The 14,582-nt window shown below is 28.7% G+C and overlaps 3 protein-coding genes across 3 annotated transcripts; all 3 read left to right on the plus strand.

Moving 5' to 3' along the window:
- Nucleotides 1-9,540: 9,540 nt before the first annotated feature.
- On the plus strand, nucleotides 9,541-10,970 carry LOC145191337 (LIM/homeobox protein Awh-like). Its single transcript, XM_080068410.2, has one exon. The coding sequence runs from the start codon at nucleotides 9,577-9,579 to the stop codon at nucleotides 10,189-10,191; it is 615 nt and encodes a 204-aa protein (XP_079924536.2). The 5' UTR covers nucleotides 9,541-9,576; the 3' UTR covers nucleotides 10,192-10,970.
- A 211-nt stretch (nucleotides 10,971-11,181) lies between these two features.
- LOC145187123 (mediator of RNA polymerase II transcription subunit 27-like) lies at nucleotides 11,182-12,669 on the plus strand. The gene has a single exon (XM_080063435.2). It carries the CDS (start codon nucleotides 11,222-11,224, stop codon nucleotides 12,128-12,130), a length of 909 nt encoding a protein of 302 aa, XP_079919561.2. The 5' UTR covers nucleotides 11,182-11,221; the 3' UTR covers nucleotides 12,131-12,669.
- Nucleotides 12,670-12,682: 13 nt separating this feature from the next.
- On the plus strand, nucleotides 12,683-14,274 carry LOC145194829 (nocturnin-like). Its single transcript, XM_090079429.1, has 2 exons — nucleotides 12,683-12,806; nucleotides 13,230-14,274. Exons 1-2 carry the CDS (start codon nucleotides 12,698-12,700, stop codon nucleotides 14,039-14,041), a joined length of 921 nt encoding a protein of 306 aa, XP_089935555.1. The 5' UTR covers nucleotides 12,683-12,697; the 3' UTR covers nucleotides 14,042-14,274.
- The last annotated feature ends 308 nt before the right edge of the window (nucleotides 14,275-14,582 follow it).

Raw genomic sequence — 14,582 nt, forward strand, 5'->3', positions numbered from 1 at the left:
TATATATATATATATATATATATATATATATATATATATATATATATATATATAAGCCCTATTGCTATTTCAAAAAAACTATTTTGAGTGTTGTCGAAATTGCTTTAAACATTTACATTTTAATGTTAAAAATATAATAAGATAAAGCAAGACAAGATACAGATAAGGTGAAGATAAGAAAATATGAGAAATGGATGTTTGTATCATTTCAAAATGTTCAAATGCACTTTTGATCAGCAAAAGAATATTTTACTTTTAAAATATAACATATAATTCTGGAGAGCATCCTCTTGGTGTGGTTTTAGTTTTTAGACAAACAACTTTTAAAACTAATGTCAGGTGAAGATTTGATAGTTCTGTCTGCAACTGCTGTTCTCATTGGATGAGAAACAAAGTTTTTTGGTAAAATCTATATTAGTTCTGTAAAGATCCTGTAGTACACGATCCAGTATCTTTGTTTTCTTCTAGCTGTTTTTTTAAAGTATTTAGGATGAACTTATGGAGGGTTTAAGATATAGAAACCTTAGAATTACAAAGTTCATTCACAAGTTCTTCAGCCAAATCACTGCTATAACTACATTTTCAGCTGGTCAGGCTATTTTAATGTTGTCTTTCCAATGAGGAGAGTTAGAAAGATTATCGAAATCATAGTAGAAAATATAACATAAGCACAATCGTGACTTTAAAAAAGTATGCCATGTATTTGTCGACTCAACCACAAAATGAAATGCAGAAGGTTTGATGTTAAATATGTCTTTTTTAAATAATAAAAACAATGATCCTCGAACGGAGCCTAGACGTATCCCAAAAGTCGTAGGTTTTTTTAAAGTTGTTTTACATTACTTTTACTGTTTAATGTTTGTCAGAAAGCAAACAATTATTGCAAAAATCATCATTGTTATTTCATTAATTACTTCAATTACGGTGTAGATGATGGAGTGATTTTTTTTAAACACCAATTTGTTTGCTATACCGCATATCATTTTCCGTTAGATGTTTATAATACATTATACATTATACATAATACATTATAAGCTTTACAACTTAGAGATGTAAGGAAGTGCGCATATGGACTTGTAATTTGAGACATGAGTCATCACCAGTTTTAAACATTAGTGTGACGCAGGCAATTTTTAACTGATCAGGAACCTGTTTTATGAAAAGTTGCTTTTGTGCACCTCAATTATTTTGAAGAGTTTATAAGGCATATTTTTATGAGCAATTTGATTCGCCCATAAAAGTATAGTGTTTTAAGATATCTAAAAGGCGCATAAATTTGAAAGGACTTTTGCTGCTGAATTTGAACATTAAGAAAAACGTCGTTTAATTTTACAGCAATATTTGCTTTGTTATGTGAGGTTTGGAAGATTGGAGGGTTGGTTGTAAATGAATATGAGGATGCCTTAAGGTTTTGTGTAATGTTAGAACTCTCTAATTTAATTCTAAAACCACGAGTACTTTTGTTTGCGCGCGTTTTTTCTACTTTATCGAAATATAAAACCAATTGATATCCACACGACGTCATTAGAAATCATGAATTTTTCTCAAATACGTGCTGTTTTATTCGATTTTAAGCTTAGTTGTGTAACTTAATACCTATTGGCACAAACTTAGTTATCTATCATCAGTTTCTTCAAATTTTGATTAGTCAGATAACAGGTAAAAAATGATTAACGGTCTCAAATGCGTCAGTGAGTTAAGCAAAGGCTTTGTAGAAAAGTGGTATTCATTTTGATCTTCTACAAAGAATAAAGAATTTATTTTAAAAAATAACATTACAGTTTCGCTAAAAGTATAATAATTTATAATAATTATTACAATTTTTTTTTCGTATTTAAGCGAAGTTTTTTGACCCTAAATCATAGAATTGGTCACATTATTTCCAACTGGTACTAAATCTATCTGGATTTCATATTATGTAAAATACAACTTCATCTTTTTGTAACTTTCTATGAAATGTTCTTTTCAGTGTTTTCAAAGGGAGTTGTTCAAACATTTTAATATATGGCAAAACATTTAAACAAGAAAATAGTTTTTATTGATTTTTTAAGATCACTATTGTGTAGTAGATACTTAAAAAACTCCTTTTTTAAGTATCTACTACACAATAGTGATAGTCTTAAAAACTGCGACAAAACTTTTATCAATAATGTGCGCAAAAATTAGAAATATCTTTATCATCGCGCGTAAAAAATTTTAATTGGATAGTAAAAGCTAAACGAAATGTCGAAGAAACTTTTAAACTGGTTACCAAGACCACTTTTCTACAGGAAGAGCAAAAAAAATTGCAGACCATGATTTCTGTGCAAGAACAAAATTTATCAGTTCAAATCAGCGTGAATAAAGCCTTCGCTTTTGCGTGAATGATAAGTTAACAAAAAAAACATACACATCTGTTCAACAACTAAGTAAATGGCATAGCACTTACATTTATCCTGGCTGCAATCTAATTTTACAAGCAAAGAAAGAGTTTTATCCTGAAAATGTAAAATTAGTGAAGATTTAATAGACCATACTAAAAAACTTGCTTCTGTACGGTAGTAATAGAGTTTCACCTTCAGATTCTCAGTAAGAGAATCTGAAGGTGAAACTCTAATACTACCGTACTTTTTACAGGGGGGTGTAATTAGGCAGAGGGCCAATCTAGATACAAGCATATATTTATTGAAGGAGTTGAGATTGGTGGCTCATCAATATCTATACTAACACGAGAAGAGGCATAGCAAGCCTGGCACAAGGAGACAAAATATATTCGGCAATTTAATATGTGGTAGTTTTCAAGAAAGTTCTAGATTTGTTACAGAGGGGTAATAATACATTTATTACAAGAGGTACTAATAGTGAAAGTGATTTTTACAGTGATGAAAGTGATTAAAGAGAGTCAGAATAATTTATATTAAATGTACATAATATTATTTGACATTTTATACATGTGTTGTTTAGTTATAATAAGTTTTTATGTAAAGGTATTATTCTTAAATTTGAGTTTTGAAAAATTTTGTAAATGCTTTGAAGGGTTAAGCCATTTTTTACGCCTAAATACATTATTTTGACCACTGTGCGCCTTCCTTCTTTATTTATTCTGTATCTCTTTGAATCCGACTATATATTTAGTACTGTGCATAAGTCTCAAACTTATTACACTCGTAGTTTCTGTGTTCTAAACAGTCGTCTACAAACCGCTGTTTTTAGTATAAAGTCCTGAGAAAGGTATTTGGTAATGCTTGAGACATACTCTACTCTAAATCCTTCAATGTTCACATTTTGTTTTAAAATAAACAAAGATCTTTTGATTTGTAGCAATTAAACGATCATGTTTTTTCTGCACACATGATCATGTTTTGCATTGTTCTTACATTTGTTATTTAAACGTATTGATTGTATTTAGCTATTACTTTAAAATCTTATTAGTTATTTGAGCTAAATGAGTCGTTATCTTATTTGATTAAATGAGTCGTTTTTTTTTTATTGCCATAATTTTGCAATTTAGTTTTCCTTAAACTTTGCTAAAAATTTCTAAAACTTCTATGCGTATATTCAGCAAATATTAACCAAAATTGTATATTAACTGAACCTTCTAAGAGTCCGATTGTTTTGCTTCATTAAGAAGATTGTAGTTATTATCAGACAGCAAAAAAAAATTAAGGGCATCAGAGACAGGTACCTGACATTTAAAAATTTATTTAGGGTAAGGTTGCTAATATTGTACCGATACCTATATTGTACTTTTAACATAACTCGTTATTTTTACAACCCACAAGAAATTTTTTAATTTATTTTTTATCTTTGCTGAATGAAATTAAGGAATCAACTGTTTTTTTTTTCTCATCCAACTGCATTAAGGCCAGAGTAAGCTCTTGTTGGTTTGTTATTGGAGATTTCTTATTTTAGGGATTTATGGCTAGGCGTATTTCACTAAAGAAACTAGAAGATATGATTTGTTCAGTGTATTTATGTTAAAGCATAATTTATCGAAATTCGAAATAACTACCTAGAATTTAAAATACCTTATTATAAGTTGTCAAACTTTTTAATTAACTGAATGACAGATTAGTTACGTAAATTGTACCTCAAGGCAGATCCTAAATTGTACCGACTCTACCATTCTGACCGCTAAAAAACGCATGTAAAATTTAACAAATTCCTTTTGAGACTCCAATTAAAGAAATACCCATACTTCCAATACAAACTTCACCAGTTAAACAAAAAGAGAGAAACTCCAGTATTACTCTTGTATTGACAAATAGTCCTTATAAAGATGCACTCTTAAGTTCAGTTTTACAAATATCAACTAAAAAGATAGATCAGGGCAGGAATAGTGTAAAAAGGTTCAAACATGCAAATACATCTCTTCATAGTGAAAGCTGGTTTTGTTACCTTTTTGAAAAAAACATAAAAAGGAATATGATAAAATATCTTGCTTGTCAAGGGTGGCGTCATGTTGACTGTGCAGGTGTTAATAAAAAACAGAAACAATATATCTGCAACTTTAGTCAAAAATAAAGTTTTTATGTATTTTATTTTACATTATTTAGTAAAATTGTTTTTAAAACAGATATAGTATATATTGTTTTACATTATTTTGTATAACTATCTTTAACATCTGCCTTCCTCCTCTATTCTTATCCTAGCTAACCTATTGGTAAACATACAATTTAATAAAAATTGTACCATATGCGGTGATACCTATTTTCAGCATTTCCCAGAAGAAAAAATAATTCAAGCTGCATAGAGTTTGTTAAATAAAAAGCTTCATTTCATTTTATTATGGGTAGTAAGGTGTTACGCTATGTTATATCAAAATATTTCCAATGGCTGATTTTATAAAAACCATTCGTTTTAATCAGTTCTTTTAATCCCTAAAACCTGAAATCATAAAATATTTGAAATCAAGAAAGTGGTACAATATTGGATTACAATGGTACAATTAAGGATCTAGTTTCCTTAATTGTGCTCTTAGCGCTATTTTTTCAATTTGATTCTTTGAGACTTAACGCTTTTTAAATTTTGAGTTTTTTTTTTAACATCTTTACAACAAACAAACCCTAAATTATGAAAGACAATTGAAATTCCATGTTTCCACTCAGTAGATTGCCTGAATTTTTAAATTTTGTGTTAGGGGGTACAATATCGGCAACCTTTCCCTAAACTAGTTCTTTAGAGGATAAAAAAGGATCTGGAAGACCAAAAAAACTTATAGAACTCAATCTTTAAGAAATTAAAGCAAAACATCGATTGAATTGAGTGAAGATCTTCACCATGCTACAAAAGCTTCTTTCAATTCCTCAACTGTTCTTTGTAGTCTGGGTTAAATGAGTCTTAGATGACCCATAATCAATTGAACAGGGATCTGTGGACAGATGAACCAAAATTTGAAATTTATGGTCAAAAAGAAGACACTTTGTTCGCAGAAAACCTGGGAAAAGCATATATGTTATCAAATATGGGGGTGGTTCAGTTAATATTTGAGGTTTCTGCAAATGGTGTTGGTGAAGCATTTGAAAACTGAAATAAAATTTAGTGCAAACGGTTATTTTAAAATAGTGTTGATTGAAAAAATTAGTTTTCCATTGCTACCAAAAACTTTTAGTCTAACATTTAAAATGTACTTTTTGGAAGATTCAGACTGAAAAGAAACATTCTCTCTACAAATATTTAGGCATTTTAGAGAATTGTTGGTTTTCCTTGTAAGTTAAAGTCCACTTGGAACTAATAAACAAAATATAATTTCAAAATACAATTACCACTTTGTAAAGTTGTTAAAGAACTGTTTTGCTATGGCTCTTTGTTGCTTAATAAAATGTATTTAAATTTGAACGATAATTTTATATATGAAATGCTAGGTAAAACATTTTTGCAAGTTAATGGTTGCAAGTATTCAGACAAATCCAAAAATTCAATTTATAGCAGCAATCTACACAATCACACAACTAAAATTGAATATTTAGGGACATTCACAAGTTTTAATCCACTGTTCCAACAACTCACTTTATTTGTAATTTTCCACAAGAGAAAATCAATAAACTTATCGAGTCAATCCCCAAGCGCAGTAAAAAATGATTTATTTTAGAAATCATTTAAATGTTATTTAGAACGAAATTTAGAATTTATTTATAGTTTATTCAGAAATCATTTAGAACAAGTTTGATAGTTTTGCGGTTTTTCATTCTTTCGAGATAAATCAAAATTAAAAATTTCTTTTTCAAACACCATTTTTTTTGTTCATGCATTATAAGCAATGTATTTATCATGAAATTTATGAGTTTTCTTACCAAATAAAAAAATATATGCTAAAAATTTTGCTCTTTTTTCATAATTTAGGATAGTACTTAGTTTTGAGAGGCAAAGTATGCTCCCAAGTTCGACAATCGAACAGGAAAGTGATAAGTTTAAATGTAATTTTTATGCATACAGAAGTTGCATTCCTAAAGACCGATTTTAAAACTGCATGTCATTTGATAAAGTATTAAGTGAAATGCAAAATTTTTTATAATTGACAAGATTGTCACGAAATAAAATCACATAACTCATCGTTAATACAATTAATACTAAGTTCTAAGTTTCAATTTTTTTTTAAATATCATATGAAAGAGACAAAAAAAAGCAAGTGTCTTCAATGAATCGTGATTTGATTCACTGGAAAGTCTTCAAAAATGGGAAGTAATCTTGAGGAAAATTAGCCAAAAAATACAAACTTCTCTCAGAACAAAGACGCAAATAGATTTTCAAAGATGGCAAAGAAAGGCAAGTATTAAAAAATATAGATAGATCCTACATGATAAGATTAAAAATCCTACAATTACAAAAAAATTACTAAAAAAGCATCACTTGAAGAACTTTTATGCTGTCAAGTAGCCATACATGAACCAGAATAACTAATCAAATATATCAACCATGATAAAAAATAACGTTCTGTTATTATCAAAATAATGTTGAAAAATAGGTTTAAATTTAATTTAGTTTTGGATTTAAAGGGAAAAAAAACAGATTACCCAAATTACTGTTAAATGCTTAACTCGTGCTTTACATCAACAGATTACGTCACCCAACACGCGCTGCACAATCGACTAAATATATGGCGCATAAATCAAAGTTTTTTCTTAAGGCTAGACACTCACGAGCCATAGTACCTCCACAAATTCGCTATCTGTTACCTGTCTCTTCATACCAACCACCCATAGCCACTCGCCAGACACTTAGTCTTATTGTCATTGTTGCTGCGTTCGCGTTATCCGCTTGATGTCAGTACTCCTGCGCTATTGTTATCATCAGCATCAAATGAGCCTAAGTTGCCATCTCGATATTAATCCTAAAAATATTTCTGACCGGTAAGATGTAATCAATGTACTGAGAAACTTTCTACTTCTGATAAGAAGATCAGCGCAAAATGGCTTACTGGGTAGGAAACAATATTAGCGCTAAAAAGCCGCTTTGTTAGAACCCATGTTACATAACTACTCAACAACCACTAGTTAAACCTATCGAAACACTTACGCATTAAAAAGAATTATACTTTGCAGTTCAATAAAATGGCGCTGCAAGCGAATAAAAAAAAAGATCATAAGAAAACTTTGAAAAGGTAATTTAAAAAGTACAAGACGATTTTGAATCTTTTATTTTTAACGATCTCCACATTTTACTGAATTCTACTGAAACAATTCTACTGGATGGGAATAAAGTTACAAACAACTAAAATGTGAAGCTTGACCAGTTGTTAACCTATTTTTACTTGGATAAGATTAAAAAAAAAATTTGTTTCTATTTCGAAAAAAATGTCTGCTGAAAATATTAATATCTTGCCAACGATATTTAGTTCCCCAAGACGAGTTTCTTTCATTTAGGATTCTTTCATAGGGGCACATGTCTTAAAAACAATCTTGAGAAAGAGATGACATGCTTACGAAATGTTCGTTCAAAAATAATTTTTTGATATGAAAAATTAATGAACAGAATTGAAAATGGCAATAATAACCTCACCTAGTTTGTAATAATTGATAAATGACAAATTTAACAAAAATTGTAAAATTTTCATACCAATTTTAAAAATATGAATATACAATGTTAATTAAAATTAAAAGTACAAGTTGTACCCTTTAAAATCGAATTGTTCCTTGTAGACAGTTCTGTTTTGTTCAACCCATTGATATATATTAACTAGATGTCTAACTTCACATAAATTCTGTAAGAAAATGTAAAGCAAGTTTTTGAAGGTTGTAAAGCCGGTAGCCGCAGCGAAGAAGAAAAATTTCTGGCGATGTTTTGTTTTATTTTTGCTGTTCGTTTTTCTGTAATATCTGTTAACCAATCAGATGCTGGTGGCAAAACAAGTTATTATCCAATCATATGCTGGTGGCAAAAAAAATTTGCTTTACTTTTTTTCGGAAGTTAGACATCTAGTTAATATATATTGTTGGTTTAACCTTCCACTATGTCAAAACTTTTCGAACGTAAACTTTCAATAGCATTAAGCCTGGTATTATTTTTAAACATTTTTAACTATAGTGTTTTTTCAATTCACCAGCTTGTGAATTGAAAAAACACGATAGTTAAAACGTTGTTGGAAACATTTTAAATGTTGTTGGAAACAATCATTATTGATGATTTTTATCGAGTTGTCATCTCTAAACTCCCACATTTGATTTAATCATGAGTTCATTGAGCATTAAAAAAGTATATTGACGTATTCGTGTAAAGGGGGATTTTTGAATAAAGTGTTTTCCCTAAGCAGGTCAATAGGATTTATAAATCCGGCTGCCGGCTATCAAGTATTTTAATTTAAAAAAAAAAATGCTTTTGAGATCAATTAATTATCTTCTCAATTAAAATCTTTCAACTATTAAAAGATAATTTAAACACTATTTTATGATTTAACACTTTACGATATGTTTACAACATAGATAAATTATGTTTTTGAACATAAATTCCAGTTACAAATTAAACATTATTTAATCAAAAAAATATAAAAAATGAAGTTGTTCAATTTTTACTTAAGTAAGATTAGGAATATAAACAATAGGGGAGCTAAATCGGTGCGTGCTCAAAATTCAAATGATGTAAATTTAATAATTTCTCACAATTTCATTCTTATTTAGACTAACACTGGTGCTTTTTTTTTTTTTTTTTTTTTTTTTTTGCCAAATGAGCATCCTTGACAACTGGGTCAAAATTGAATGAATATTTAAGTTAAACATAGTTTTTTTAGTTTCATTATAAAAATTGAAGATAGATAATTTTTTTACTATATATACTTATACAGACATATATAGACATACTTACATAGACATACAGACATAGTATTTAATGTATTCATTTAACATATAATCTGTTTCTTTTGTAATTATTAGTGTAAGAATATATTAAAAACTATTTTTCCAACACTATAAATATACAGGACATGTGTAAGGCAAAAATGAAACTTTCTAAATGTCTCATGGTCTTAAATTGTAATATATAATACTATCTTATTATCCAACTATCAATTTTCAGAAAATATTTTAAAGTTTCATGAACTATTTATCAGAAACTTCAGTCTCTGAATACATGCATTAATTTTATTTACATTTTTCTTGGCTATAGATGCATTCAACTGAAAGTAATTTAGAAGTGAATGGAAATTTATTAAAAGTGAAATGTAGTTCTTGCTCAAGACCAATTCAGCAATCTGATTGGATTAGAAAAGCTAAGCAGAATGTTTATCATCTTGCTTGTTTTTCCTGTGATGTGTGTAAGAGACAGCTATCTACAGGAGAAGAATTTGCCCTAATTGAAGAAAATATACTATGCAAGCTCCATTATGTGGAGCATCTTGAATTGCCTGGGGCTTGCCCTGTGTTACTAAATAATAACTCTGTTGTTGGAAAATCTCCTGAATTAATTATTGATGAAGATCAAATGTGGATAAAACATGTAAGCAAAAACAAGAGAGTGCGTACATCTTTTAGTGAAGAACAAGTACTAGTTTTACAAGCTAATTTTGATGTTGATGCTAATCCTGACAGTAATGAATTAGAACGTATAGCTGCTGATGTAAGTCTACCAAAGCGTGTTACTCAAGTTTGGTTCCAGAATTCTAGAGCTCGACAAAAAAAACAACAACAACAACAAAAAATAAGAAATCATTTTAGTAGTTGTGGGACTTGTGGCTATTATCCATGTTCATGCTCTAACTCAAACAGTGTTTCAGAAAAATAAGAAAAATGTATTGTTCATATCATCATACAATACACAAGGCTGGTTAAGCAGTTTTATTGCTGTTGCAAGTTGTGATTGATTTGCAGTATTTAGTGCAAAAAAAGCTATTTTAAAAGCATGCCGATTCTGATTATTTACCTCAATATGCCTGTCATACTTAGTTGACAGCTGTCAATCAAGCTTGAACAATGTTAAATTAAAAATTAAATTGTACTTTGTACTATTTACTTCTGTATAAAGTGTTATACAACTTTTTATGTTTAATTAAAGTTTTTCTCATTAAATTGACATTTTGACAAATTATGTTATGAAATAATGTATATTTTAATTTGAAATATGCTTTTGTATTTAAAGTTTTCAGAAGGAATTCATTTAAATAATTTTAGTGTAAAATTGGCATTTTGAAAAGTTAAAAATAGTTATTTATCAGATATAAAGTAAACAATTTAATACTATTTATTTAGGAGAAGTTGAGGAAAATTTGACCATGGGTTACTTTCAACCTCTTCTAATTTTTATTATAATATTTAAAATTATTACTTAAAACTGTTGTAATTGTTTAATCTACGAGTAATCTATGTAGGAAACTAGTATAGATTCATATTCATGAGGATGTATTTTAGGCTGTGATTTTAAATATCATAATATATAATAGAAGTGGTTAAGATTAACCCATGGTTGAATTTTTACCATCTTCCCTTAAATAATTTTTTTTTTCAAAGTAAACAATTGATAAATATTTAGATTGTTAATGACTGAAAATTAAATGGTGCATCTGTAGAGATGTTATTTTATGTGCTGTATTAAAATGCTATATAAATCAATTTATGTTTCCTACTTTTAAAATACTTTCTAATTAGTCCTAATAAGTACATTTTGATAAATTCATTTAATACAAACTACTTTTCTTACAATTCCTTAAGATGTTACTTGTAGCAATTTAATTCTTTAATTTTTTTGTTGCTCTTTATTTTTTGATTTTGTAAAAACTTTGTGAATATTAAATATAGTATCTTTTTTTTTTAAAGTTATGGCTCTATCATCTACAACTGTTAAAAATGATTATGATATCACTAGCTTATCTGCTGATCTAAACAGTGCCGTAAATCAAGTAAAAGATATACAAGGTTTAATGGCTTCTTTTATTGACACTATTATTGTGCGCAAAAATGATGAAGCTGATAAGGAGATTCACATTATTAAAGATACTATGAAACAAATTCATGAGATTCGCTTCAGGTTAGATGGTTTAGGCAATAGATATTCTCAATTAAGATTAAATCAGATAATTCCTGTTCCTCTTGGGAATACTGGATATGTAAGCTTAGACCCTGCTGAGGAACAAAGTTTGTTTTATGAAAAACTTTTAGAGTGTTATAATTGGCTTAATGGTCTTGATAAAGTTTCAAATGATGCTGTATCTTTTTTAAAGAGAAAGAACACTTTATCAGAATTTTCGAAACCTAAAAAAAGTAAAGACAGTGAGTTTCACCTAATTGATCTAGTGAACTTAGTAAAACCTGATTTTCCAGAGTTAGTATTTAACACAAAGAAATTGCAAACAGAGAGCTGTCTTGACATAGAGATTCCTCTTCAATTTTCACTGGTACTTTACTTTTCTGGTTTAAAGGCTATAAATGCTGTTGCAAGAAGCATAGAAGAGAGTTTTGTTTCTGAAAAGTCAATTCAGTCCCATCATTTTGTATTCCAATCACTATCTGATGTTTTTACTTCAGTTCTCCTAAACTTGTACCACAAGGAACCACAGGAGCTGTTGCATTTATTTTTGAAATATCTAATTCCTTACAAAGAGCTGTTTTCAATGAAATGTGAAATTTGTAAGAAGCATTTAAGTTTGAATTCAGATACATCTTTACTTTTACCTCCAGTGAGAAAAGATATGACTCAAACACTTTTTTATCACTTATCTTGTAAATAATTGTAAATCTTCTTATAAAAATAGTTTTTGAATGGTTCATCTTTAATCTGTATAACAATTTATGTTTTGATGGGGACTTTAGTTAAACAGGATTTATGATAATATAAAACAAAAGTGAAAATTATCATGTTATTTTAAAAATACTGGCCTATAAAATTATTAGTGTGTTATGCACTTGTACTTTTGTTAAGTTTAAGTTTTATAAAGTTGCTAATTTTCGTTTGATAATTATTTGATTTCCTTAATGTTCTTGAATATTTTCCTTATTACACACAAGCACGCACACACAAGCACGCACACATGCACACACACATACGCATATTAACATGGTGTTAATTTTTTTATTTAAAAAAGTTTTTGTAAAATCTGTTCATCATGCCTGCCATGCCTGAGTCCTGGGTGCACCACTGCTTAACTTGATCTCATTTAACTTTTTAATCTTATAATTAGTTATATAAATTCTTGTATAACAAAAAATGAATTTTTTTTTCAGTGTTATAGTGGAATATTAACATAATTTTATGTGGAAGTTAACCATTTGTCTTTTGTTTTTATAGAAATCTAATTATGGAGAATAAACCAGGAGATCAGTTGTTTATTGACAGAAAGTTTTTAAATAAAAATACAAACAATAACATCTCTTTTAGAGTTATGCAATGGAATGTCCTTGCTCAAGGTGAATTAACATTTTAAATTGATTGTTTGGGAATTACAAAACCTATGTACAAAAGTGATAAAAGCGTTTATTAAGGTTCGACACGTTTAAACTTAAATTCAGTTAAACAAGCATAGTTACAAGTTATGAGTTATAAAATGGAATTTAAAAAAAAAAGTTGCCTCAGAAAAATGTGATTTGTTTTTGAAAAAAAAAAATTTTTCCTTCAATAAAAAAAATTACAAAACTAATTAATGTTTTTTATCGAAGGAAAATTTTTTTCTCTTATTGCCCTCTATCCCTCAAAAAAGAAAATGATTACACTTTCTCTGTAGATTACATTTTCAATACTACTAATGATGGTTGTCAATTTTTTATGACATTTTCATGAATTTTTTTATAGGATTTTTTATGAGATTTTGACTCTGTATGCTGTATGTTTAGGCTTAACCTACTCTACAGCAAGTGAGAATTTTTGTAAAGTTCCTCCACAATACTTGGAATGGGAACATCGTAGTAAGTTAACAATGGAACACATCAATACATTAGATCCTCATATTGTCTGTCTGCAAGAAGTGGATCACTTTGATGACTTCTTTGTTCCTTGGTTAATTCCTAAAAGGTACAGAGGATTTTTTGCACCCAAACTAGACTCACCTTGCTTTAATTTTAATAATAATGGACCAGATGGAGTTGCTCTTTTTTACAAGAGTGAAAGATTTCTGTTAAAAGATCTTGTACTTTCTTATTTGCATGATGGTATAGATGAGCAGAGAAAACAAGCCATTTTAGCAGCTGTTCTTGAGGATCGAATTACAAATCAAACTACAATTGTTGCTGTAACACACCTAAAGGCAAAAGAAGGTTTTGAAGTGCAAAGGGAAGCTCAAACAAAAAGTTGTATAGCAGTTATTGAGAGAATGATGTCTAAGCATAAAAATGCTTCTTTAATTTGGTGTGGTGATTTTAATAGTGAAGAAAATGAACAGTGTCATAAAAAAATTAGGGAGGCCAAGATTAATGTAAAGAATGTATATAATGAATTTTTAAGAAAGCTTAGCTTTACTACTTGGAAGCTGCGCCCTGACTCTGAAAAGAAGCAAGTTATTGATTACATTTGGTATTCATCAGAGTATTTCACTCCTGTTAATATTTTGTTACCACCAGATGAAGTTGATATTCCGAATGAAAGATTTCCATCCTTTAATCATCCTAGTGATCACATTTCGTTGTGTGCAGATTTCAGTTACATTTAAAACAGTAGTTAATTTTTATTAATATTTTTGTAAAAAAGTACAGATCAGTATAAGTATATCAGAAAAGTATAAACTATACAGTATAGAGATCTGTATGTTTAGGCTAATTTTTAGCTAGTACCAGCTACTACTAGCTTATCTGGGTTAAAAAATTATTGTCAGGAACTAGGCTGGGAAAGGCTAAAAAGACAAATAGAATTAATAATAAGTATGAATGTAATAATAAAGTATAATTAAGTTTTTTTCTTGTAAAAGCTCAAAGTTCTGTTTGTGTTTGAAAGCAGCCTTGTATCATTAATTTGGTTTCTAAGTGTAAAAGGTAATATTTTTTATAACATTTTTTGGTGAACTTTGTATTCCATACTCAGCTATGTATTCTTTTCTTTAAATAATTATTTTATACAATAGGTATATTAAAATATATATTTTCATATTGAACTGTGTTTTCATTTTGGTATATTTATTCAAAGCCAAAACCTAGTTACCATAAAATACTGTTGAAAAGTATAAAAAGCATAAAAGCATAAAAAGGTATATTTTG

This window comes from Hydra viridissima, unplaced genomic scaffold (assembly GCF_058129835.1).
Source record: "Hydra viridissima isolate aposymbiotic clone 2 unplaced genomic scaffold, HvirCarnegie_v1 scaffold_2, whole genome shotgun sequence".
NCBI lineage: Eukaryota > Metazoa > Cnidaria > Hydrozoa > Anthoathecata > Hydridae > Hydra > Hydra viridissima.

Bases quoted from the DNA above. Each gene is read 5' to 3' on its own strand.
- LOC145191337 (XM_080068410.2), top strand. From the start codon at position 9,577: ATGCATTCAACTGAAAGTAATTTAGAAGTGAATGGAAATTTATTAAAA.
- LOC145187123 (XM_080063435.2), top strand. From the start codon at position 11,222: ATGGCTCTATCATCTACAACTGTTAAAAATGATTATGATATCACTAGC.
- LOC145194829 (XM_090079429.1), top strand. From the start codon at position 12,698: ATGGAGAATAAACCAGGAGATCAGTTGTTTATTGACAGAAAGTTTTTA. The intron at 12,807-13,229 runs GTGAATTAACAT...CTGTATGTTTAG, and splicing joins ATGGAATGTCCTTGCTCAAG to GCTTAACCTACTCTACAGCA.